This window comes from Copadichromis virginalis, linkage group LG19 (genome assembly GCF_057382275.1).
Source record: "Copadichromis virginalis isolate Kocher_CV1m ecotype Utaka linkage group LG19, C_Virginalis_male_GT1.1, whole genome shotgun sequence".
In the NCBI taxonomy this organism is placed as follows: domain Eukaryota; kingdom Metazoa; phylum Chordata; class Actinopteri; order Cichliformes; family Cichlidae; genus Copadichromis; species Copadichromis virginalis.
The window spans coordinates 28,708,972-28,735,817 of NC_140636.1; the positions used below are offsets into that span (position 1 = coordinate 28,708,972).

The 26,846-nt window shown below is 40.1% G+C and overlaps 1 protein-coding gene across 1 annotated transcript in view; it reads left to right on the plus strand.

The window, feature by feature from the left end:
- Positions 1 to 19,159: 19,159 nt before the first annotated feature.
- The window catches only part of spred1 (sprouty related EVH1 domain containing 1), a 38,672-nt gene continuing 30,985 nt past the window's right edge, over positions 19,160 to 26,846 (plus strand). Inside the window, exon 1 of the mRNA XM_085441105.1 lies at positions 19,160 to 20,049. Within this exon, the coding sequence (XP_085297231.1) occupies positions 20,018 to 20,049 (32 nt within the window). The 5' untranslated portion in view covers positions 19,160 to 20,017. The remainder of the gene's footprint in view (positions 20,050 to 26,846) is intronic.

Sequence of the window (26,846 nt, forward strand, 5' to 3'; positions counted from 1 at the left end):
CATTTCTCTGCATGTTTTCACTGAACACCACTGATTGGTTATTCCGCAGCTGGCATGCTTCACACCCTCTTCAACATCATGGTTAGCAAGCTCAAAGAAGTTCACAGAGGTTTCAATCATCAAGCTTTAAAAGTACACTTCGAACAAATAGATACAGTAAAGGAGAAGTTTGGAAATTCTTTAGCATAATTTTGATGCCAGATATTAATTCAACTGATAAATATTCTGCCAAGAAGATGCCACAACCTGACAGCATTGATGGTGGAATCATATTTCCTGCGTGTGAATTCACATATAAATATCTGAGCTACACACTGCTGTGTTTCTTTCCAAGGTGGTGTGTTAAATGACAGTGACACTCATCCCTTCACGGCGACAGGATGAGCGGATCGCGGTGATCAAAGCACGAGTGACACGCCTTGAGGAGACAGATGTGCGTTTTACGTGGTAGGGTGTGGGCTTAGTATATTTACAGTAATTCATACGAAGTTTTCTCTCCATCCATAAACATCTGTTTGTCTCTGATAAAGTCATCTTACTGTGTTTCTTTCTAACAAGGGGCGATCGTGGCTCAAGAGTTGGGAGTTCGCCTTGTAATCGGAAGGTTGGCGGTTCGAGCCCTGACTCTGACAGTCTCGGTCGTTGTCCTTGGGCAAGACACTTCACCCGTTGCCTACTGGTGGTGGTCAGAGGGCCCGGTGGCGCCAGTGTCCGGCAGCCTCGCCTCTGTCAGTGCGCCCCAGGGTGGCTGTGGCTACATTGTAGCTTGCCATCACCAGTGTGTGAATGGGTGGATGACAGGTTGTGTAAAGCGCTTTGGGGTCCTTAGGGACTAGAAAAGCGCTATACAAATACAGGCCATTTACCAATCTTTACAACTTGTCTATTTGTGTTGCTTCTCTACGGTAGGAGCTCTTTGCTTAATCTAGTGACTGAAAAACTGTTTGTCGTAAAAAATAAAGCCAATGTTGAATACGTTTTCAAAAAGTTAACTTTACTGTAAATTTAAGGAGATAAACCATCAAAAATCAAATACTTCTTTCATGTCAGTTTGAAAATTAGCTTTAACATGTCTGCACTTAATTCTGGTTTATGATGGAAAAATTGTTCAGCCCACTAGACCAGCAGCTGTCACAACTGGTGTGAGCTAGGCTACAGTGTTCAGTGTTGCACTTAATTAATGTGACACTATCCACCCTCTATGTGTCTTCTGTGGCAGGGATGGAAAAGCTGTTCTCTGCACACTGTAGAGGGCAGGGGTGGAAGAGAACTTTATTAATATAATAATAGGCTATAGGCTGTTGCGGTGGTTAGCACTGTTGCCCTACAGCAGCACGGTTTTCCATTCCCGCTTCCTCCCTCAGTTTAAAGACCTGTTTGTTAGGTTAACTGGTGATTCTAAGTAGACTGTAGGTCTGTCAGCCTTGGACCTGTGATAGTCTGACAATTTGCCCAGGGTGTACACCACCTCTTCCCCCGTGACAGTTCAGAGGGGCTCCAGTCACCACCATCACCAACCCCGCCCACGCTGCGATCCTGGACGGGATAAGTGGTTAAGAAACCTTACAGAAAGAAAGAATGACAAAGGGAGAGAGAAAGGAGAAAACTTCCAATACTTTACTGTTATTTTTCTTTTCACAGTTGGCATGTTATGGGAAAATGGGAAATAGGTGCAGTGATTTATCAAAATATGTGCAAATATAGATGTAAATACAGTTTATAGGGCAAGGCCAGAAGTTAGTAATATTCTAGCAAGCTTGACAGTCAATGTTTGGTATGACCAACTTTATTCTTCCTCACAGCTTGAACTTGTAATTTCTTCAAGCAACCATCAGGAATAATTCTTGAGGACAAAGCTGAAGGCTTTTCTATGGGTGCTGGGGCTCTGTTGAGGCCAATCCATGACTGATAATGTTTTGTTGTGTGTTTTATTATCTGTGTATGTCTTTAGATAGATAGATAGATAGATAGATAGATAGATAGATAGATAGATAGATAGATAGATAGATAGATAGATAGATAGATAGATAGATAGATAGATAGATAGATAGATAGATAGATAGATAGATAGATAGATAGATAGATGCTTTGCTTCATAAAGCAGCTAGTAACTAGGAGTAGACCAACACACGTTAGGATCCTTTCTGATCATGTGAAATTTGAAGGAGGTGAGCATCTCCAATCTCAAGATATTGGCAAAGTTTATTTTTTAAAGGTAAATTTTTCACGTCATCTTGCTACTTTCAGATTGAATAGCTTCTTGTGCTTGTATGACTGTGAAGCTGAACTTGGATCACTGTCATCTGTCATGCTCTGAAAACTGACATATGTCATTAAATAATGTCATTCGAGGTTATCAGACATTTAACATTAACCGTAAAGAGGTGTGTTTAGACAATGTGAAAGGAAACTAAAACAACATTTAATGTTTGTTATAGTTGATGACTGGTATTCTGGTAGGTATCTGTCACTGTAGCTGTATCATGAAGGCTCCAGTGTTATTATTGCTGTTTTCTCAATAGAAAAATGGAATTAAAATGTAATGGAACATTTCAGGCTATTTGTAGTTGCTTTCACATAGTATTCACTGTAAGTTACACCTTTGAGGTGTTTATTTTTGTTTTCGCATTCAAAATATATGGTTTGAATAATATAAATTTTATTTTATCATGTGATCACATATTTATCCATGTTTTAAATAAGTTGAAACTATATTCATATGCTATATAAGCTACCATATTTTTTTACTGTTGTATAATCTGTCAGAGAACACTAAAAAATGCCTATCAGATTTTCCTAAAGCGTAATATGAGGCTTTTATACCCAAAGATCTGCGATTTTCTGTCATAGTTTAACTACAAAATCCTTTTTTATGCTAGCAAAGAGAAACTCAGAGTTGTAGTCAATCATGATTACTAACAAGAAGTTAGAGGATTTAAGTGAGTGTATGTAAATATTTGAGCCTGTATGTACACTTTTGACCGGGTGTGGATCAGAGAAAATAAAAAATAAATTCTAAGCTGCGCAAGCGATTCTTGTTTTTATAGCTATTAAAGATCATCATCCCACCCTGTAAAAATAACTGTTCAAAGGAACTAACATTCAGGCCTGTGATGACTGCATTCAAACTTCTGACCACAGCTGTATCTCCACAAGGTAACCCTGGATCTTATTTACAGTGGGTTCTTGTTTACTGGTCATAGCTGTGAATGTCATCCCCAGTTTTTCAGTTTGGCTGTTTGTGAGTTCAACCTCCTTTCAAATAAGAACTATGGAGATAATGTGCTCTTGGGCATTTTAATACTGCAAAAACACTGTAACCATGAGTTGGTATTTCAATCCAAAATAGCTTTAACATTTTATATAGACAGGTATCCAGATTTCCTATTTGTGTCCAGTTAGGCACAGCTGTTTATTAAAGACCAGTGATAGAAGCAGGATACACCACAGCTTGGTATGACAAAGTCTAAACACTTATGTAATTCTGATATTTTGTTTTTTTATTTTTCATGAATGGCTCAATGGTGTAGTGTTTTACATCAAAAGGTGTTTGGTTAGAAACAAATCCCTTTAGGGTCGCATCAGGGAAAGCATCCACTGTAAAAATCTGCTAAATCTATATATGTCATGATGATTTTTTCCCCTTACCATAGATGACATTATTGATGGTGTTAAACCTTGTTCATTCTGATCTCATTTGTTTCATTTGCATCCTAATACCGCAGAGTCTACCCCACTTCTGTCTGTTTCAGTCCATGTCCTGTGCTGTTGTTGTTCTGTCAAAAAAAAAACCAACAACAAAAAACCCCACAAAGACAAAGACAAAGACAGCCAAATAAAATATACAAGCCAACCTGTGTATTTTATTTTGCACAACTAGCTTCATATTTTATAAAAGGCATTTTGTTTTTTGTAATGGGATAATGTAATTCAATTTTTAAAATCCGATTAAAAATTAGAATGGGATATGGGAAAATATCCAAATCTGTCAGATGGATAAAATTAACAAAATATCTTCTTAGACTCAACCACAAGGGGGTGCCACTGCTTAAAAGTTGTTGAGACTGTTAAGCACTCTGGGCTTTTTCTTACGCTTTCTACGGTGCTCGGATGTAGACTTGCCCTTTCAGGCGATCGTGGCTCAAGAGTTGGCAGTTCCTCGTGTAATCGGAAGGTTGGCGGTTCGAGCCCTGACTCCGACAGTCTCGGTCGTTGTCCTTGGATAAGATACTTCACCCATTGCCTGCTGGTGGTGGTCAGAGGGCCCGATGCCGCCAGTGTCCGGCAGCCTCGCCTCTGTCAGTGCGCCACAGGGCAGCTGTGGCTACAATGTAGCTTGCCATCACCAGTATGTGAATGGGTGTATGACTGAATGTAGTGTAAAGCGCTTTGGGATCCTCAGGCACTAAGTAAAGCGCTATACAAATACAGGCCATTTGCCATGTTTAGATTTTTTTTAAAAAACAACGATGTCAATGTAGTGTAAACTGATAGGAGAAAATAAAGTTATCTAAGAAAAGAAGTGAAATTAAACAGCCTGGTTCACAAACTTGGACTGATCGTTGCGTTTTGTAGCGCATGATAAGCAACACTTGCAATTTTATGCGCAGCCACTTGGTGGCAGCAAAGGCCAAAAGAAAGCACTGCGAAGCGGTTTAAATCACCTAGCAACAAGGTTGCTGCCTGTTTATTCACACACCTACATTGTTACACATCCACATCTACTCACATGCAGAAACAATCCATCACAAGTGCATACAATCAAAGGAGCTTAGGATCAACTGCATAAAGATATAAACACAGTACAAAAAGCCAGAATTTATCACAAAATAAAAATCTATGTTGTATACAGGTAAACATAGTAATCGTAATACACAAGGAGACATGGCAGAAGCTATGTCCGTGTGACCCCAGGGCCCTGTCACATGGGCTATTGTTACTGCCGGCCCACATCAAGTAACTTTCATTTTGAATGGAAACGCTCTGATTTTGGTTTCAGGCTGTGGTGAGAATCCGTGCAACACTCTCTAATACTAGAACTATCCCCACCACTTTCACCCCTTCGTCTCCTGTTTTCCTCCATTCACCCTCATCAATGTCCCCCCCCCACACATTTCCTGTTTATTTGTCCCATTTGAAGAAATAAAAAAAGCAACGCAAAAATCAATTGGCCCTGCGAGTCTCAAGACTACCATGCAGTAAATGTGCTCTGAATGACAGCACTATGTGGACCATCTTTTTTTTCTTTTCTTCTTTTTAAGATTTCCTCTTTTTTTAAAAAATAATAATAATAATAAGTTAATTTTGAGTAGATGACTGTTGTTTTCCTTTTTCTGAAATCATGTCAAGGGACTTTTGACTGAAAGCATGTGATTGGTTTTGTGGTATAGTCTCTCCCCAGCAGCCAACCTTACTGGAAACAAAGCCTCTGAGGTTTTTGATAGCAGTACTGGGAAAAACGTTGTGCCCAACTAAACGCCAACTCCAAACCCCTTTGACACATTTTGACTACTTAGAGGACTGAACTTCAACGTGATAGTCAGGACCCTGTAAGGACCCATACCACTTAAGGAAACACTAATCAATCAATATAAATAAAGAGACCTAGTTTTCCAGTTTGCACGTGTGCTGAGGTGTGAAAGACATATAAACTATAACAGCCAGTTTCCCCCATACTTCCTACCTCTTTAATTAACTCTTTGATGTGAGTGCTATGAAGTTGGATCTGCCTGTAGGCATGGTTGAGGGCCAGGAAGTAAATGGGTAGGATTTCATATAGAGTACAACAATGTAGGTGCACTGTATATGAAGTCACTCCTGTTTGGACCAAACTGAAAGTTTAGATCATTGCTTACTTTCATTTTAATGTTTAGTTGTGTAAATCTTGTACAGCTGTCAGAGAGCTACACTATTTGCTGTATTATACATGAGTGGATGTATTATATAATGAAACTGATTGTTTCTGCAGCAAAATCAGCATTTAGGTTGGATTTTTCATCTAGATTTCTTTGCTCTGTAATAAAATGAGATGACACTGACTGTGGTAGTGTTAAGTACGTGAACTTCAGTGGAGTGTATAAGAATATGAGGGGGTTGAAGTAAACGGGCAGTGGATCTGGCAAGTTTTAAAAGGAGCAGCAAGCTTGCTTTGTTGGTTGGAATTTGCAGCCCCATGGAACGACTTAATAACAATGCGTGAAGCAATGAAAATTACACAGCTCCCGCTCAAAAGGAAAAATTAATTGCTCTCAGGTTGCACGCTAAAGAAAGTTTGTTGAAGTGAAACACGCACACATTCGTGGGAAAGCGCATTTACACCCCTCACCCAGCCACAACACACGCTCTCGGGCACATAGGTGCACGCGCAACCTTCACCGTGAGCAAAACCAGGACTAAGGATTGGACACGTATCCGTGTGTGTGAGCATGTGAACATGCAACTCTCCTGTGCAGTGAAGAGAAGAATTAGGGCCTAGGCTACATTCCAGCCCTGCCTCCCTGGGTGAGAGACAGTATTCAGCATTCCACTGCCTGCCTATCAGGGCAGGTGCATTCCAGAACACACACACTCACATTTAGACAAACACTACCTGGCTTAAAAACACACAATTACGCTCAGTCACAAACGCAGCATGCGTAGGCATGTGTGCATGTAAGTGCTTACAGGTGATAACAAAGTTTAACATTTAATGAAAAAAAAATTAAAATTAAATTAAATAAAAGCTGTGACAATGCAAATGTCATGGAACTTTGTCTGCATATGATAATAAGAAGAAGAAGAACAGTGTTTAGAACAGACATGTGCTGCCTTGCCTACATGAACAAATGTTGGCTTTGACCAAGACAAACCAGCATTGTCTGTGCAGCACTGCTGCCGTGCGCTACACAATGTAACGACATTATCTCTGCTTCTTTAATTCTCGTGTGAGTCAATCATTTTTAATGCATGTATATTTCTGTTTGGAGGAGGCTGAGCTATTTAAAGAGCAGGGGTTTGAATACACTGTGAATGTACAGCCAGCCTCTTTTTGAAGTTCATACGGTGCTGCGATGCGCTGTGAGTCACTCATGACAGTGTAGACGGGGGTGGAGTGTGTGTGTGCATGTGTGTGTGTGCTTGTCCATCCGGGTATTTTCTTTATTTATCAGAGATTTGCTTCATTTCTGTCCTCTCTGTACTTGAGAGAAATCAAACAGAAAATGTCAGTTTGTCTTTAATTGGACAATTCCAGCACAGATTGGGGGGATGTGACAAGAATCTTCTACTGTCAAGGATGCGCAGCAAGTTAAAGAGTTAAATCCAGTTACTTGTTAAGAAACCGGATGAAGTCTTAAGTAGACTAATGTGAGGAAATGGAGCCTTATGATGAGGATTATTTTAATCATCTAGAGGCTTGTTCAAATGCAAAGGCACAACAACCTCAGGACAAAAGCTCTATTCAGTTTCAACGGGCTGCTTCCTTTATACAATGTTTCGCCCTCAGACAAAGAAAAAGGTTGTTTGCTTCATGCTGTTTGACAGGCAGAGAACTCCAGTGCTCGACAAGCCCTGAATCAGACCATTAGTCTTTGTGATTCTTCCCTCAGTGTTACGCTTACTTTCCAGATTCTCACATTCCCAATCACTACCCTTATCCTTTTTCTCATTCCCTGCCTTTCATCCTTCACCTCCCTCCCTTTCTTCCCCTTTACATCCCAGTTCATGTCTGCTGGTTGCAAGCCAATCCCCCACCACCCCACCCACCCTTCCACCCGCAAGCCCACTTCTCATCCATTTCCATGTGCTGACTTTTCATCAGTGAAGTGCCTTCCTGGCCCGACTACCCCAGACCCGCCTACTCCCTCTAGCAAACTCGCTGAATGGATGCAGCATTAAGGAGAAAGAGTAGGCTGAAACGATCCTTCCTTCCTTCTTCCTTCAAGCGCCACCCCCTTGGCTGTCGCAGAAGTGGTATGTTCCACAGCAGGGACTGCAGAAGTTGAGAGAGCACTTTGTTTGTAATCTTGCATTGCAAGGGTCACTTCCTGACTCGTGTGTCCGCTCCCCGAGCCCCACGCCGATCCCTTTCCCCCCCCCCCCTCCTGGCGTGTCCATCCATGGGCCTAGTAGCCGACGGCTTTGGACAAACCCTGTTCTTCCTCTTTTGTGTAGGAATGGTCCAACATCTGAAAACAATCAAATAATCTGGGCACAATACATTTCTTTATAGAGGAGTGCTGGTGGTTCCCAGATGAGCTTGAGGATTAAGAGGAGGTGGCCACAGGGGAGAGGAATGGAAGGATGGGGGCTACAAAGCTGAGGAGGGGAGGGAGGCAGGGGGGAGTTATTGTTACAAGAGTTTCATAGCAAAATGTGTGTGCGCGCGTGTGCATCCACGTGTGAGTGTGTGTGTGAAAAAGAGAGAGTGCACTTAGATATTTTGAGTGAAGGGATGTTTTAGGAAAAGACGAGATGTCTGAAGACTTCTGAAGAGTAATATAAGGAGTCATGTCTGGCTCAGAGTTTTTCCAGGCATCAATTTCTTCTGATTTGATGTGGTATGGAAACATTAGAGTGAAAACTAATCGTTACTTTTTTAATCACCCACCCTCATGAGACAGACACACACATCCACACACACAATGTTTACAACGTGCATTTTTAAGGTCTTACATTACCATCTTATGTAGCTGGGCAATGTCTGTCCAAAATAAAAAGGGGATGGTCTGCAGAATAATTATCAATGAAATCTGTCTTTAACTTTTGAGTATTTGATCCTTTAGGTGCAGTGATATTTAGACCCCGATGCACTATATGATTATTTCATTTTACTACCTTACATCTATGCAAGCAGGTAACAGTACAGCACATCCAGGTACTATGTGGAGGAAGTGTTTTGTTGTTTGTTTTTTGGCCTGTGGCAGATCTAGAAAATTTAAATGAGGGGCAAAGAGCTAGGCAGGGTTTCACATGCCTCTTCAGTGAGGTATGCGAAAATCCCCTATATGCAAATGGAGTCAACAAAATATCCCCAAAAACACTTTTAAACTATTTATTGTATCATTATCTCTTCTAAGAAAATAAAGACAAGGTGATTTTTATAAGCTTTAAATTAGAAAAACTCACACTGTGCAGTCCTCACTGGCAAAACAATAGCAATCTTGCACAGACGAAAGGGATTTTAAGGACATAAAAGTTGGGGGGGGGGGGGGGTGCAGCTAGGGGGCAAGGCTCTACAGCAGGGGGCAGTTGCCCCCCTGTACATCCACCCTTGTTTTTGGCAAATGTATCAATGTCGAATTAGTCGAATTGGTTAAGTGCCATCTTGAAATCCACTAACCAGTTCTCCTTAATGCATCCATCCATAGTGCAATGGGAAACTAGAGGGTAGTCTGGCTCTGTCTGATGATACCACAGTCCATCGAGTAGCACTTCTAAAGCTTGACAACCATAAAATCATCAAGTTGTAGTTTCACACTATGTGACTGACCTTTTGTCACCAGGTTACAGTTTCCCTCTATGCTGTGCTATATGGTTCAGGAGTCTTTTAAAAAGTTGAAGAAACCATTTAAAATGTAAACAGAAACAGAATAGAGTATTTACAAATGATTCAAACCTTAATCATGAACATTGTAGAGTTTTAAAAAATGCTTTGGCTCTTGGCTTGTGGTTTTGTATTGTATATTGTATGTTAACTATATGTACAGTTAAGCATAGTCATTTGAAAAAGACAGTTTTTACTGAACTCAATGTAGCCCTGTGAAAATTTTCACCATCATCTGATTGCTTACATAGAAATCAGGGGGGTAAGTAGCAGTTTCTGCTAATCAAATTCACTTGATTAACTGATCATTGGCAAGTGTGGCTATTCTATAAAAGCAGAAATTTTGATATGGAACATTTATGTGTGTGTTAAAACAATGCCTAACACTAACCCTCTTCTCAGGTGTGGATGTCCCAGCAAGTTCCCCCCAAGGATAAGCCCAGAAAAGCTCAGTAGAATGACATAATTCTGAAGATCTATATTACACACTCCTCAGGCAGCAGTCAGCGTTAAATGTTAAAGTTTATGACAGTACAATTTTAAAAAGACTGAATAAATATGGCTTGTTTGAAAGGGCTGTTTTCTCTTAACAACATCCCAAGTTCACCCAAGAATTGAAGTGTTCCAATGGTCCAGTCAAAGGCATACCATAAGGGCTGTGCCGAAACAAATGCCTACAAAGCTCAATGAACTGTAGCAAAACAAGTTCCTGAATCATGGGGTGTACTTAATTTTCACAGGAATGCACAGAGTCCTGTGTAAACTTTTTCACACGATTGCATTTGTAAAAATGTTAAACTATTACCACTGTAAAGTGAAGGACCAATAAGATACGATAGAGAGGATTTCTCTTTTTACCCTTCCTTCCTATGTCTTTTATCGTATTTGCACAAACGCCCACATATGTGCGCTTGCTCAAATGCACCTTCTGCAACTTCTTCTTCTACTGTCTCTCATCCCGTTCCTTCTCATCCCCATGAGAATGATAAATAGTCATCTGTAACTTCCCCTCCAACATATTCATTAATCCCTTATATCCTGTGGGGCTGGGTGATGATTACAGGGAAGCCAACTGAAGCCGCCCAAATAAACACCCCTCAGGCAGTAACAAAGGCCTGTCCACCTCACCCTAAACACAGCTTCCCCAGCAAGATCAAGTTTCAGTCAAGCCCACACACAACATGCAAACAATAGGAAGTAACAGAGTCTCAAATACTGAAAAAGCGAACTGTGGTTGAAACTAATTTAGTTTCCCATTTTTGTAGCTGAGACATTACCAACTGGTGCATCAAGTTTTGAGAGCTGATGTAGTTTTAAATGTAATAGTCAGTCTAAAATGGAATGGAAAAACTGTCCTAGCTGCAAAAAATTGAATGCATAACACGTAAACAGACATTTAAGAAAGCAAAACAAACTATTTGAAGTAACACACTTACTATTTATTAATTTTTTTTTTCTGCACACATGGGACATATAACTTATTATAACACTCTTTATGTAAAGCACACAGTGTGGCCATGCCTTTCAGAAAGAAAGTTGTGTTGGTCTCCACATAGTTCAAATTCTGGTGATTTACAGAACTTTGATAACTCTAGAGATGTATTTCTCTCAAGGGCTTTGAATCCATACTGACCTTTCATATGAACATCCTTGTGCGTGGTCACAAGACCAGCTCTTTAAGCTTTACACACTTTACTCATCTACTTATCCACATAAATCTCTCTCAAAAGAGAGATGGATTTGTTTGGAGACATTCTTGAAAATCCCCTCATGCTGCTTGAATGTAGTCAGAGATTTCAAAACTGGAATTTTGAGGGTGATTAGGCAAGATAATAAATGTTTGTGTCTTTGGTACATACCGTATGCACATAAACAATCCAAAAGAGTGAAAGAGAGAGATGGTTCAAAGCACATCAAACACGCCTGAAGGCCTTCACACTTCCTTCCCCTCTAGCCACTACACCTTTTCTACTCACCACCCTGCAATTAGCTTGCCTAAAAGTTGTAGACTTCCGAGGCCAGGCCCACACTAATCATAGGTATGCATTGTTGTGTTCAGCTGCCAGGCCTTAAAAAATCAACACCTCTTGTGTAAGCCACACCTCTTGGCCTACATGACTGAGAGTCCACTGTAGTTATCGAGTGTGCCTCACAGACAAGCTGGAGATGATCATTTCTGGAAACTACACAATAACAAATGTGGCTAAAAGAGGTTAAAAGTTTAGTGTTGTCAATTAGTTACAGTTACAATACATATACAGGGAGTGCAGAATTATTAGGCAAATGAGTATTTTGTCCACATCATCCTCTTCATGCATGTTGTCTTACTCCAAGCTGTATAGGCTCGAAAGCCTACTACCAATTAAGCATATTAGGTGATGTGCATCTCTGTAATGAGAAGGGGTGTGGTCTAATGACATCAACACCCTATATCAGGTGTGCATAATTATTAGGCAACGTCCTTTCCTTTGGCAAAATGGGTCAAAAGAAGGACTTGACAGGCTCAGAAAAGTCAAAAATAGTGAGATATCTTGCAGAGGGATGCAGCAGTCTCAAAATTGCAAAGCTTCTGAAGCGTGATCATCGAACAATCAAGCGTTTCATTCAAAATAGTCAACAGGGTCGCAAGAAGCGTGTGGAAAAACCAAGGCGCAAAATAACTGCCCATGAACTGAGAAAAGTCAAGCGTGCAGCTGCCAAGATGCCACTTGCCACCAGTTTGGCCACATTTCAGAGCTGCAACATCACTGGAGTGCCCAAAAGCACAAGGTGTGCAATACTCAGAGACATGGCCAAGGTAAGAAAGGCTGAAAGACGATCACCACTGAACAAGACACACAAGCTGAAACGTCAAGACTGGGCCAAGAAATATCTCAAGACTGGTTTTTCTAAGGTTTTATGGACTGATGAAATGAGAGTGAGTCTTGATGGGCCCGTGGCTGGATTGGTAAAGGGCAGAGAGCTCCAGTCCGACTCAGACGCCAGCAAGGTGGAGGTGGAGTACTGGTTTGGGCTGGTATCATCAAAGATGAGCTTGTGGGGCCTTTTCGGGTTGAGGATGGAGTCAAGCTCAACTCCCAGTCCTACTGCCAGTTTCTGGAAGACACCTTCTTCAAGCAGTGGTACAGGAAGAAGTCTGCATCCTTCAAGAAAAACATGATTTTCATGCAGGACAATGCTCCATCACACGCGTCCAAGTACTCCACAGCGTGGCTGGCAAGAAAGGGTATAAAAGAAGAAAAACTAATGACATGGCCTCCTTGTTCACCTGATCTGAACCCCATTGAGAACCTGTGGTCCATCATCAAATGTGAGATTTACAAGGAGGGAAAACAGTACACCTCTCTGAACAGTGTCTGGGAGGCTGTGGCTGCTGCTGCACGCAATGTTGATGGTGAACAGATCAAAACACTGACAGAATCCATGGATGGCAGGCTTTTGAGTGTCCTTGCAAAGAAAGGTGGCTATATTGGTCGCTGATTTGTTTTTGTTTTGTTTTTGAATGTCAGAAATGTATATTTGTGAATGTGGAGATGTTATATTGGTTTCACTGGTAAAAATAAATAATTGAAATGGGTATATATTTGTTTTTTGTTAAGTTGCCTAATAATTATGCACAGTAATAGTCACCTGCACACACAGATATCCCCCTAAAATAGCTAAAACTAAAAACAAACTAAAAACTACTTCCAAAAACATTCAGCTTTGATATTAATGAATTTTTTGGGTTCATTGAGAACATGGTTGTTGTTCAACAATAACATTATTCCTCAAAAATACAACTTGCCTAATAATTCTGCACTCCCTGTATACATACATATATTTACACATATATATACATCTGTATAACAAACAAAGGGATGAATAATAGATTACTCATTCACCAAACCATCAGCCTACATGGGTCATTCGTTGCCCTGAGTGTACTGGAGACTGTATGGCTACTAGGGGTGGGGGAAAAAATCGATACTGTGTAGTTTCGTGATATTTTGTTTGCTAATAATGTATCGATACAGGGACAGCAGAAATCGATATTTTGTTACAAAAAAAGTTTTTGTGGACTGGAACATGCTCTGGTTTCAGAGCATGTTGATCAGCTCCTTTTTCTGAGCAAGAATCCTGACATTCCTTCACTGTCCAAAAGTCCAAACTTTTTTTTGGGCAGCAATAAACATGACAGTTTACTTATTTTAATTTAAGACATGTTTTATTTTAATTAAGTTTAAAACTTTTTTATTTAATGTAAAATTATATTTTGTTTTAATTTACTTTCAAATTCTTCAGTTGCTGAATGGGCTGCATACTTTTCATAAATTGCATAGTTCAGAATAGCTATAATTGTACCAGATGGTTGCATTCAGTTAAGTTGGACTAGACTGTAATACAAACCGTTCAGTTTGTCAACAATAAAACTGACTGAAATGAGAGAAAGACTGATTGTGAGACTTTGATATTAGATAAAATGAATATTGATAAAGTTTACCTTTATGTACAGAATCTGAATATCGCAAAAATTTTTTAAAAATTGCAATAATATTGTATCGTGCGTTAAGTATTGTGATAATATCGTATCGTGGGATGTATGGTGATTCCCACCTCTAATGGCTACACAGTTATAGTTCTCCATTTCTAGAAGCTGCTGTGCTTCTGAGATGATCAGAGCAATATGTTTGGGGATAGACATCTGATTCTCTCTCTTGGCCAGGCCAGAAACTATAGATCTGTGGTTTCCAACTCCAGGCCTCAAGGTCTGGTGTCCTGCAGGTTTTAGATATCACCCTGGATCAACACACGTGAATCAAATGATTAGTTCATTACCGGGCCGTGTTGAGGTGGTCATTTAGCCATTTAAAACAGCTGTGTTCGATCAAGGACACATCTAAAACCTGCAGGATGCCGGCCCTTAGGCCTGGAGTTGGAAACGCCTGCTATAGATGAATCTCCCATGCTCAGTGGTACAGTGCTTAGTATTGCTGGAGCCCTTTTTTTGTAGTGTTTTCAGGATTAGGTTAAGTGGCCATTCCAAAATTAGCTATATAGGTGCAAATGTGGGCCTATGTGTCTATCTACTTAGCCCTGTGAAGCATTAACAACTTGTCCAGGAAATGTCCAATCACTCGCCCAGTGTCAGATGGTCTCACTGTGAACCGGATGGATGGTACAGAATCACAGGTTCCCATGTGATCCTAGGTGCAGTTGATCACATTTTGCTGTCCAAATGCTTTCTGATGCTGCATTTTAAATAAAGGCATTCAAGGAGAGAAAATCTCTTTCATGTCATGAGCAAGTTTGTTTATCTACTGAAGTTTAGATTCTGATTTTTTGTGCAAACACGAAAATAATAAAAACGCAATGGAAACAAGTTTGTCTGGTAGTTTTATCATTTTTGTTCACATTGAATTATCACATTCTTTTCACATTACAAGATACATCAGACGCTTCAAGTAAATAAAAATTTGTGCTGCAAAGTCACTGAAAAATAAAGGAACATGATTTAACGGAAGTCACATCAGACTGCGGTATGTAAATCATTTCACTCCTCAGCTTAGATCTGATGAATGAGGATTGTATCGGGCTAAAAATATCATCCATTCTGTAGTTCCTTGTTGGCAATACAGGAACGTTATCTTGTTTACTGCCTTGAAGAATATTATGATGAGTCTGATTGCATTTAGTGAGTAAAGTTAAGGATGCTTCTATCAGCTAAACTTCCTGTTGGCCGGTTTAAATATGCTACATTGTGTGGTATGTTCAGTGTGAAAAACACAGGAAATGGACTAGGGTCATCCATATTTGTGAGATGAGAAAGAAGGCTGACTTCCTGAACTCTAAATACTCTAAAGGATAAAGGCATGCTAGTAGGAAAAATAAATCATGTTCATTGTTCTTTTCTGCTCTTTAAGAATCAAGGGACACTTCATTTGGACCTGATCATGGTAACTTAATCAGAAATAAGTGAAGAGGCCATGTTAAATAAAACAAAGATGCAGTATCCTAACCTGATTACCCCGTTTATAATACAGACTGCTTGTATAAACATTCATGTCAGCTTGAAATCTTTTTTTTTTTTGAGAAAACAATCCCAAGAGAGCTTTTGCTCTCAGGCAGTCTGTTTTGGAATTATGGCCATTTTTCTAAATAAAATCCTTCATTTTCAGAGGCTCACTGGACAATTGACTGACAAGCAGTTTCATGACAAAGAGAAGCCTAGTCCACAAATTAAGCAGATAAAAGAGCTGATTCTGAATTTTGAACTAGAATTTCATAGCTCTTGACATGACATCTTATATGAGGTTCAAAGACATGCTCATGCAAGTGAATGAGGCCAACACAAGGCTGGAAAAAAAGACAAAATAAACCAATTGGAGAGATAGCAAAAATGTTGGGAGTAATCAGATTAATAATTGGAACAATATGTAAAACAATTCATTGGCCAATAGACCTGGAAGATCACAGAATTCATTTCTAGGTTAAGAGAACCTCTTCAAAACATCTAGAAAAGTTAAGCACATTCTTGAGGTTGTAGGTGTATCCTTGTCATAGTCTAAAATCAAATGGAGTCTTAATGGATGTAAATACAGACGGTTTATAACAAGGTGCAAAGCACTGGTTGGTTACACTCAAGAACAGCACAGCCAAATTAGACTTTGATAGAAAACTTTTAAACAAGACTGCCCAGCTCTGGTGCAACCAAGATTAACTTCTGCCAGAATAATGGTGAAAAAATAAAATAGCTCATGAAGTATTTCACGTCATCTATCAGACATGGCGGAGGCAATGTTATGCCATGGACGTGTATGGCTGCTCACTGAATCAGGTTACTAGTGTTTATTGGCGATATGACTGCTGATAGAAGTAGAAGGAAGAACTCTGAAGTGTATAGGGGTATACTCTGATCAGGCGGTATTTCAGGGTATAAATAGATAATGACCCAAAACATGCCGCAAAAGCAGTCTTTCCAGGCAAAGAAATGGGATATTCCTTAGTGGCCAAGTCAGTCACCTGATCTCAGCCCAATAGGGCATAATTTTAGTTACTGAAGACAAAACTGAAGGTGGCTGCAGTAAAAGCCTGGCAGAACATCTCAAGGGAAGAAACAGGATTTGATGTCCGTGGGTTCTTCAGTCTATTTCTACAGGATTTCAATTCAAGTATTAAAAACAATCCTTGTATCCTAGGTTATCTTTACTCTTTCCCACAGTTCAGTGACATACCTGGATTAGATTAACGGGTGAGTCTAAATTAGACATAGTTAACTATTCATGAATAGTTACCTGTCTCTCTGGTGTTAGCCTTGTCAAATACTACACGCCCCCAAATTGGATAAGCAGAAGAAAGTAGATGAATGGATGGATATTTAAATTTTTGTCAGCAAGTCCAATAACTTTTAAACCAATCTGCTAAGTGAAAAGAAATGATAGTCTATCATTACTTTAAGAAGCAAATCTCAGTCAGTCTGGAAAATTGCAAAAACTTTAAATTTGTCCCCGAATTGCAGTTGCAAAGAGCATTGCCGTGACAAAACTGACAAAAGCCCGAGTGTCACCACTTCTGCTGAGGATAAATTCATCCGAGTCACCAGCCTCAGAAATCGCCAGTTAAAAGCACCTCAGATTAGAGCCCAGATAAATGCCACATAGAGTTCCAGTAGCAGACACATCTCTACATCAACTGTTCAGAGGAGACTGCGCGAATCAGGCCTTAATGGTCAAATAGCTGCTAAAAAAACACTACTAAGGAAAAGCAACAAGCAGAAGAGATTTGTTTGGGCCAAGAAACACAAGAAATGGACATTAGACCAGTGGAAATCTGTCTTTGGGGTGATAAGTCCAAATTTGAGATTTTTGGTTCTACCTGCCGTGCCTTTGTGTGACATAGAAAAGGGTGAACGGATGATCTCTACATGCATGGTTCCCACAGTGAAGCATGGAGGAGGAGATGTGATCGGGATTTATTCAAAACTGAAGGCATACTGAACCAGCACAACTACCACAACATCCTACAGTGGGATGGACCGCAGAGAGAATGCAAAAGGGCGACCGTGGCTCAGGGGGTTGGGAATTGCATCTGTAACCGGAAGGTCGCCGGTTCGATCCCTGGGCTCTCTCTCCCGGTCGTTGTGTCCTTGGGAAAGACACTTTACCCTACTTGCCTACTGGTGTTGGCCAGATGGCGCGATATGGCAGCCTCGCTTCTGTCAGTCTGCCCCAGGGCAGCTGTGGCTACAACTGTAGCTTGCCTCCACCAGTGTATGAATGTGAGAGTGAATGAATAGTGGTATTGTAAAGCTCTTCGGGTGCCTAGAAAAGCGCTATATAAATCCAATCCATTATTATTATTATTATTATTATTAACAAGTACTCAGAATCTCTGGGAACTCCTTCAAGACTGTCGGAAAACCATTTCGGGTGACGACCTCATGAAGCTCATCAAAAGAATGCCAAGATGGTCAAAAGCAGTAATCAAAGCAAAGGGTGGCTGTTTTGACCAATCTAAAATTTGAGTTATTTCAAATTTTTTTGGTTTACTACATAATTCCATGCGTTTTCATTCATAGTCTGGGTGTCTTCAGTGAGAATCTACAATGTAAATAGTCATGAAAATAAAGAAAAACCATTAAATGAGAAGGTGCGTCCAAACTTTTGACTGGTAGTATATGTACAGTGACACAGAGGGATGTTTCATATGGCCGTCAGCATAATACTGTAGCACAAGCTGTATGAAAGCCAGAGAAATACAAAGAAACTTCTCACACAACATGTTGTCACTATGACAACCAAGCAGAATCATTTAGCCTGATCTCTTGCCTTTTCCACACAGCACAGAAATCCAATAGCATTTAAGTCTTATGCAACCAGGCTGCCAATTTGCTCTGAAAGGATTTTAACACATTTGCAACTAAGATTCATACTAGCACACATGGATTTTTCTGGCAACTTCTTTGACTGTTTTATTCTGGAGGGAGTTTTAGCTGCCTGGTACAGTTTTAGAAGCTAGGTAAGGCAGTTTTGGCAGCACAACTTTGAGCCATACGCAGTTGTTTTAGTGCCATACTCTCTAGTGATCACCCAAACCCCCTTTTTGTAGCTTATAGTGTAATCCTAATGCCTTTTATTTACATTTACGGCCAATTACAGTTCTCAAAAATCCCACACCGTGCCCTACTCAGATTTTTATTTCTACATTCCAGAGGAAAAAAATCCTCATTTTCTGAATTAGTCTTTACAGTCTTTCACTTTTCACTCTGCTATCACTGAATAATAAATAACCCTGGCCTACGCTCAGAGATAGAAATACCATCTTGATTTGAAACACTTAAATCGTGAAGAGGGTCTGATATAATTCCACGTGCTGCAGCACTCTCGGTTGTGTATATTTGCAGCACTTCCCCGCTATTTTGCATTGGGATTTTAAAAGCGGTTCGGAAGGGAGGTAGATCACGATAATACAACTGAAAAAAAGAATATACCAGAAATTGTTAATGACCAAGTCTCCGTGTCAGCTCAGGTCCTTCCTCTAGGTTATTTTCTAGCCTACTTTGCGTGCTATCACACAGACGCTTCCCTCTTGTTTCAATGCGTGATTGAAGGGAAACTTCTTTTGGGAAGTGGGGGGACTACTTTAGGTCAACTTTAGAAAGAAATCTTACTAACTTATTGCATACGCTTACGGGGGAACGCGGTTTAGTATAATATACGCTACTCTTTAAGCATAAAGAGCAAAGTGTGAGCTGGGTTGGTATTTTTTCTATCACAAGTGTTATGTTTTTACTACGTCGCGGAAGGATCCTTTTTTCAAGCGAGGGTCGACATATCCGCCCATTTTTCCGATGTTTCATTCCCCCCCGAGTTGAAAATGGAGTTCGATTAAAGCAGATGTCCATCAAGTTCTCAAGGAAATTTCAAGTCTATGTATTTTTACTTTAACTGTCGGTGCTAATACTGAAAACAGTCGGACCATTTTGGGGGGCATTGGATGCCTTTACTGAAAATTACTCGGACACGTTGACGGAGCAACGCTGCACAGCGCTTTTTCAAGTGTTGTCCTGGACCTGAAGTTGGCGAATGGATGCTCGACAGCCAGCCATAAATAACCTGCCAAACGATACAACCTACAACGATTTCTACATTTTTTGAGGATCTATGCACCTTTTTGCAAGCCGGGGATTTGTGTCAGTTGAAGAGGATGCTCCAGATGGCCCATTTGTTGTGGTCGGATTTTACTTCCAGGGAGGATAAAATGAATCAACGATTGTCATTCCTCCTCGCGATTTAACGTTACAGCCCAGCCAGCAAAAGCTAACGTCCAGCTAGCTTCACTTGCTTTTCATAGGGACGCTGAGTTAGGCATGCCCCTTGTACGCCGTTTATTTACTATCCGAAATAGGGGTTATTTCTGTATGTGAAGGAAAATGGTGATATATGTGGTATTTTATCCCGCCGTCACTGCGTCGTCGATGCTATTGCTAGGATTTGGATCCCCGTGAGGAAAAAAATGAGTGAAGATTCAACAAATCCAAACAACGAGTGAGTCCTGTTTTACACACACATTATTTTATTATTATTTTATCATTTACATCTAAACACACAGCTAATCTTCAATATGTGCTTATATGTGTAGATATTAACACACCGAGCATCGAGCTACGTTAGTTCCCGGTGACATTTCTAACCGAGCAACGTTGCCATTACATCGTCTTGGTTTACTAATATCAACAATAAGAAACACGTTGTACTTTCCCCCCGTGTTTGTTTGTTTATCAAGCTAATAGAAAGGATTGCCTTGTGAGATTAAACAGAACCGTGCCGGGGAAACAGTGGCATCGATCCATAGTAAAATATTAATCTCGTTGCTACTTTTTTTGCAGGCTTATGATACTGCTAACCAGTATATGCTGTGAGAATTCAAATTAAAGCCACAACATTGTACACAACATGTACTAATCTTTGCTCATTTACGAGGCACTTGCTTGGTGTATTATTATTTATGTTCGGGAAATGTATTCATTCACGAAGGATCGTTCGGAGCAGACGCATAGATGGCAGTAATCTAAATATAATTTTATGTGAGTGCTTTCTCAGTACATCACGATCTGAGTCCTCTGCATTGACAGCCCAGATCTGTGTCTAACTGCTGTCCGCCATGATTTCGGAACATAATCATCGATTAAAATATTGCGGATTGTATTTGTCTTTAAGTCTAGCCTTTCTTTAATGAAGGCTCTTCGCGGTTAATGCGGCAAAGTCGGCATTGAAAAGCCGAAGATGCCATTTTTTTTCTCAATCATGCTCATTTACATATCACAATCCTCCATTCATAAAAACGCTTAAAAACGGCATCGCATTCACGTCCAGAGCCTCACAACCTACGGGCATCGATTATAATATGTGCAAGCTGTGTTTTTGTACACGTCGCGCCCATTTCAGGTCGCATTTTGGTATTGTTTTAATGGGCTGATCCCTTGTGTGCGCTTGTTGACAGTCAGTGAGAAATATCTGCTTCGGGAGGTGCTGCGGTCACATGATCCCCTCCATTCATAAAGTACCTGCCTGCCCATTCACAGCACTGTACACTGTTTCGCATTGCACCGACGGTCACACAGTGATCACATATTCTGCATTCGCGGTACAATACATGGCATATAAGCGCCTGTGCTCGTTTTCAAGTCGTTTATTTTACATGTTTTTTTTCTTAACCATCTCGACGTGATTTTTCTTTCACAATGCGTTTGTCATATGCTCTTTTCAGCCATTTACAGTGTCACGGTTTAATGTCTGAAACACACCCATGTTTTTTGTTGTTGTGGTTGTTTTTCCCCATTCAATCTTTCTGGCCTTTGTGAGACTGATTGATTTAATGCATGGAGGTTTTGTCCTTGAACTACACTGCTGTTTTGTTTTTATGTAACATGTGTCATGGATTTATTTATCTTTCCTCATGTCAAAGCACAGGAGCTCACACATGAATTCATTCCAGGCTATATTTGCTTTAAACCTTGATTCAGCTTGAATTGTGTGAATTTGTGAAACCTCATCTCCTAAATTTGATTCGGCTCCCTTCAATAATCTCGGGAACTCATCCATGCCCCAGATCCCCAATTTTTCAGAACTACTGCCACAGGCTAAAAAATAAAAATCCTCAGTTCCACTCAGCATGATGGCAGCAGCTAAAATGGCGAAGCGATCCAAACATTGTTGCTAAGATTTCACCACCTTTCCTCTTGTATGATTCATAGTAATGGAGTGAACGGAATACTGAGCGCTGCCTGAGCCATTTATTTTTGCTGAAAAGCATCAATTTAATGAAATATTTTTCATGACACGTCTATTGACCAAAAAAAAAGAAAAGATTTGGTGTGCCACTTATTTTATTTTATTTTTTTTTAAAGAGTCAAGGATAATCATTCCCCCCTCATAGTAATCTTCACCATATTACATAGTGAAATAGAGCCACTTTCCACTGATGAATTAAATGTTGGTCTTTGAGCCTCTGAATCCTTAATCAAACTGCCTTTTTTCTCATATGTAGAACAAGCGTAGGATCATTTACAAATGTAACTAGGGATGTATTATTTATTTTATTATTAATTTCTTTTACATTTTGCTCTCACAGCCTCGATTTTTAAACATTTAATGTGAAAGTATCCACATGGTTTGTGAACAGATAGCCCTGAGGTGGTTTAGTCTAAATGATAGGTGGTAAGCCGAGCTGGTTTACACACAGCACGCCCTTTGCTGAGAACATGTTACTTGGCCTTGGTGCAACAATGTTCACATGGCTGAAATGACAAGAACGCACTTAAAGCCTTGTGAGATTTTGGTTTGCGTCTCGTCTGGGATGTGTGCTGTGATGTAAGGCTAATGTGAATTCTGTAGACGAGGACTGTGGTCTTCCTGGGAGACGTGGGAGATTTATGCAAGCACAGTATGTGCAAGCAGTCTCTTTGTGAATGTCACGTTTATCTAAAATATTCATCTCTACCAAAGCGGCTGCCTTTTGAGGTGTACTGTGCTTATATCTCTTGTTTTCCAAATTACCGTTTTTTATTATCCTCCTCCAGTTTTTAATAAACACATGCTAATATTGCTAATATAGTTTAGCTGGTCCAAGTATATAGTCTGATTCTTTCTTTTTTTTACTTAAAAAGGATGAAGGACTCTTTTTTTTTTTTTTTTTTTTTGTCTCATCAGTGAAGGTCAGTTGCCTCAGTACCTCACCAAACATGTCTAGGGTATAGGCTCATTGTTTTAGATTCCTGTAGTGCTGTGGTATTGTCTGTTGTCAGTGTGATCTTTTAGTGATTCCTCTCCCTGTGTCCTCTTCCCATCTGTGTGATTGATTTGACAGCTCAGCGTTTTATCTGCCATTGTTGTGATCTTATCACCTGTGGGCTGGTTTACACTCCCATTCCTGTTGCGGAGCCTTCCAAACACATTCCTCCCAAACAACCCCCATCATGTCCTGAAACGACAAAGGGAGACAGCTACTTCAGCTGTTAGGGCTAGTGCTTTATGGCCTGGGTAATTGCCTATATCCTGTGGCCCTCATGTTAAGCTAAACAATTTCCTGGACCTTTTTATAGATAGTATTATTTGGGGTTACTGCCAGTTGTTAGTTCTGACCTCCACCACCTACTCCTCCAAAACCTTTGTATTACTAGTCTAAGCTTGCAGACACACCTTACCTTTAACAAAGTCTGCTGAGCTAACCACGTCTTTGGTTTTGCTTCTGTATTCTTTTGAGGAAGTGATGGTTGTGGCTGCAGTAGTTAATAGGCTAATGAAATGGTGTTATTTGACAAATATGTATATATAGATATGTAAGGGCACTTATAAAAGTATTGTACTTGACTGGTTAATGGTTGCATTCTCATATTTCATTAGATGCATGGCAGATTTAGGACGTACATATATGTCTTATATGTTAGGCTATAATGGGAAGTTTACAATGTCTTTCTACAGACTTTGACACAGTGTCCACCTAATAAAATGTTTTGTAATCCTAAAACTTATCTTGTGTAGAGAGTATCAATGTCTGAACGTCTGCCTGTTTTATTAGAACCTGCTGCTTTGTCTCAATAATGACAATGAACCTTTGTACAGTCAGTGGGCTTTGGCTGTAACCGAGACATGTTAACATACGAACAGGCCTTGTATAGTGTTGGGCTGTTCCATTCCCATGGCCAGATTTGGTCCTGGATTCTGTGTATTTAAAACCCAAGCCACTTCCCTCTTTTAAGTTTTTCATTTCCTCTTGAAGTATTTTAGGAGCACACATACACTGCTGACATTTATGGCAGTTTATTTGGAGGCTATTTCAAACCAATTTACAGACTTTTAAGAGAAAGACCTGATGTGAATGTATGCCATGTGTAGATATATACATATTAGGGCTGCCACAAACGATTATTTTGATAGTCGACTAGTCACCGATTGTTTTTGCGATTAGTCGACTAATCAGATCATCATCCATTGGACGTACAGCGTACAACTTATTGCACCAGCAGCATCTGCTCTTATATAACTATCATTAGCTTACAGCTGTGTGTAAGGTATGTGCTAACTAAAAATAAAGACAAGATGATAGTTTATTAAATTGTAATGAAATTTGCAGATTGTTTCGGTGAAGTTTAATAAACTCCTTGCTATCTAAAATATAACAGGACACCGGAGTAAATTCTGGAGCATCTCACACTTCTGATAATCAGCTGTCTGCTTGACGTTTATTCAGCTGAGTAAAAACTATAACTTTAATCTCAGCCAAACCGATTTACTCCGGAACAAATAAAATAGTAAAAAAAGCCAAACAATAACATTGTTAAGTTATCTAAGTGACCTATATATGTTTAACCTGAGCAGCGAAAGACTGCGGTGGGTTTGAAAACGATTTGCCGGAGTCCGGTGTTCTCACGGCTCTAGTGAGCCTAGCCCCCGGTTAGCTATCGAGCTAGTGGGTAACAGACGTCACCGAAAACGTCGGAGCGCTTTTGAAAATATGTGGTGTCTTGATAAACTGAGCAGATATTTGAGGTTTACACAGCTACATTCTCGCCTGAAAATATCTTAAACGTTTATTTTGTGACCCAGAAAGAATAATAAGAGTAATATTAAAACTAACTAGCTGCCGCCATTGTTGGAAACTGAGCTGGGCTGCGCTATGAATTCTGGGACAGAGCTACTTCTTCTTCTTCGGGGTTTAACGGCAGCTGGCATCCTTGTACATGCAGTGCTGCCATCTTCTGTTTCAGTCTGTTATTACACTCTTAAATCCTACTACTTATTCCTGCGTCTTTTGTGATCTTACAAAGCTTCAAACCACGCGTCGACTATTAAATTAGTCGTCGACAATTTTGATAGTCGACGTAATCGTGACTAGTCGACTAATCGTGGCAGGCCTAATACATATACTGTTAAGCCACCAGAAGAGAGAGAGAGAGAGAGAGTGTGTCCGTCCGTCTGTCCGTCCGTCACAGCATCCACATAGCAGTGATTATCTTTATTTCTTTGTCAGGATGGTCCTCTGATGTTCACAGACCATATCCTAATGCCTCTAAGAAGTGCTTTTAGCACTAAGTGTCTGAATTGTGGATATTGTTTTTAGTTTAGTTATGCTGTATGCGGGAGCATGAAGGCTGAGCCTTGTAGTGAGCTCTCTGCTGCAGCTGGTCTAAGATGGTTCTTTCCTGTGAGGTCACAGACATAAAAGGGCACAGATGTAAATCCTAAACCTTGTGTCTTTGATTGAGTTTGCAAACGCTTTGAAAACAGGAAGGGGTTTCTGTGTGTGCGTCTGTGTAGACACACTGCAGTGTTTACGGTATTTCTCTGGAAACATTTGGCGTGTATATGGGTTTCTGGGAAAGATCGAGCCAGATCCTAGATGAGGGAATTTATGTGCACATAACGTGTTATCAAATAAATTGCTTAATGATTCACATTTTTAAATAGGATTAAAATGAGAGGCCTGTAAGGATATGTATTTTTATCTCCTCAGGAAAGTTTTGATCACATTTTGTGCTGTCTAGAGGCTATATTTAGAATTTGGAACAGACTTTTATTGAGAGGAAGAGGTTCATGTAAGAGCTGCTTGAAAAATGCACGATTCATAATGATGATAATGTTATAGTACTCCTAACAACTGGGCGTGCTGCGATGATGTACAACATGTCATTGCAGTTTCTCTTAACCTTCATGGGCCATCATCTTGGTTTGGTGGTTTGACCTTCCCAAGTTCCTCCTGAGATATATCAATAGTTTCTCCCACAGCTAGATGGCTGCCTTGTCCCCTTAGCTTCCTGTTTCCCCATTAGTTTCAAAGTAGCTATGACGAGTAGATGGTTGGTCTTTGGGGACTACTCTTACATCAAAGCAGCCCAGAGACGCTGCAGCAGTCGAAATTTGTGGTTCCTCTTTTTCCTCTTTTTGTTGTAATGGCAGGCACGAGGTTTTAATTTTCCAAATGCTTGTGGTTCAAATTAAGATCATCTCAATATGTGGCTTTGATTGATGTTTGAGAATAGTTTTTTTGGCTTTTGATACACATACGGGAATCTTTTGATTTATAGTGCCACAGTGCAGCGGCACCTACAACATTGCTGTTGGGGTTGTGGGCCCAATCCAGTAATGGAGGGGTTGGTTTGAAAATCAGTGTTAGAAATGCCGTCTGAGTGAGTAGATCTGACATTCGTGCACTGGTTTGGTCTATCTTTGATTAGACTCCAGGGTAATCCGTGCCACTAACGGATGTATGTGACAGATAACAACAGACATGACAATGAGCGGTTAATTTGTCGTATGCATTAGGTATTTATTTATTTTTTGTATAAAAGAATGGTGAGACATTTTGAAGTCGAGATTCACTGTGTGGTGCAGCAGCAGAGTAAGCCTGTTTATTTTATTTTATTTTTTTTAATTAAAAAAAATTTTTTTTTTTTCTTTCTTTCTTTTTTTTCCCCTGAGTCAGTTGGTAGCTAAGCTGAATGTTCTTGTGAGCGAGATGACTCACCAGCAGCCTGAGGTGTTGAGAGGAGATAGGGCAAATTTCTCTTTCACTTCTCTTTCTATAGCAAGCGTATTGGTTTTCACTGCAGTTAATGTAAGCAGGCTTGTGATGCTGGTGTTTCTCTAGGCATTGTCCTATTGTTACTTCTGTTAATGAGTAACAAGATGGGCTTTTTAAAAGTGTTTTGCTCTGACCTTATGTCATAATTTGCACTGCATCCATGTTTGGCCATGTTGGTGTTTGTTTTGGGGTAAGTCTGTGCCCTTGAGTTTGCCTCTGGTTATTTGGGAGATTTGAACCATCACTAATTGGCTAGCTAGTT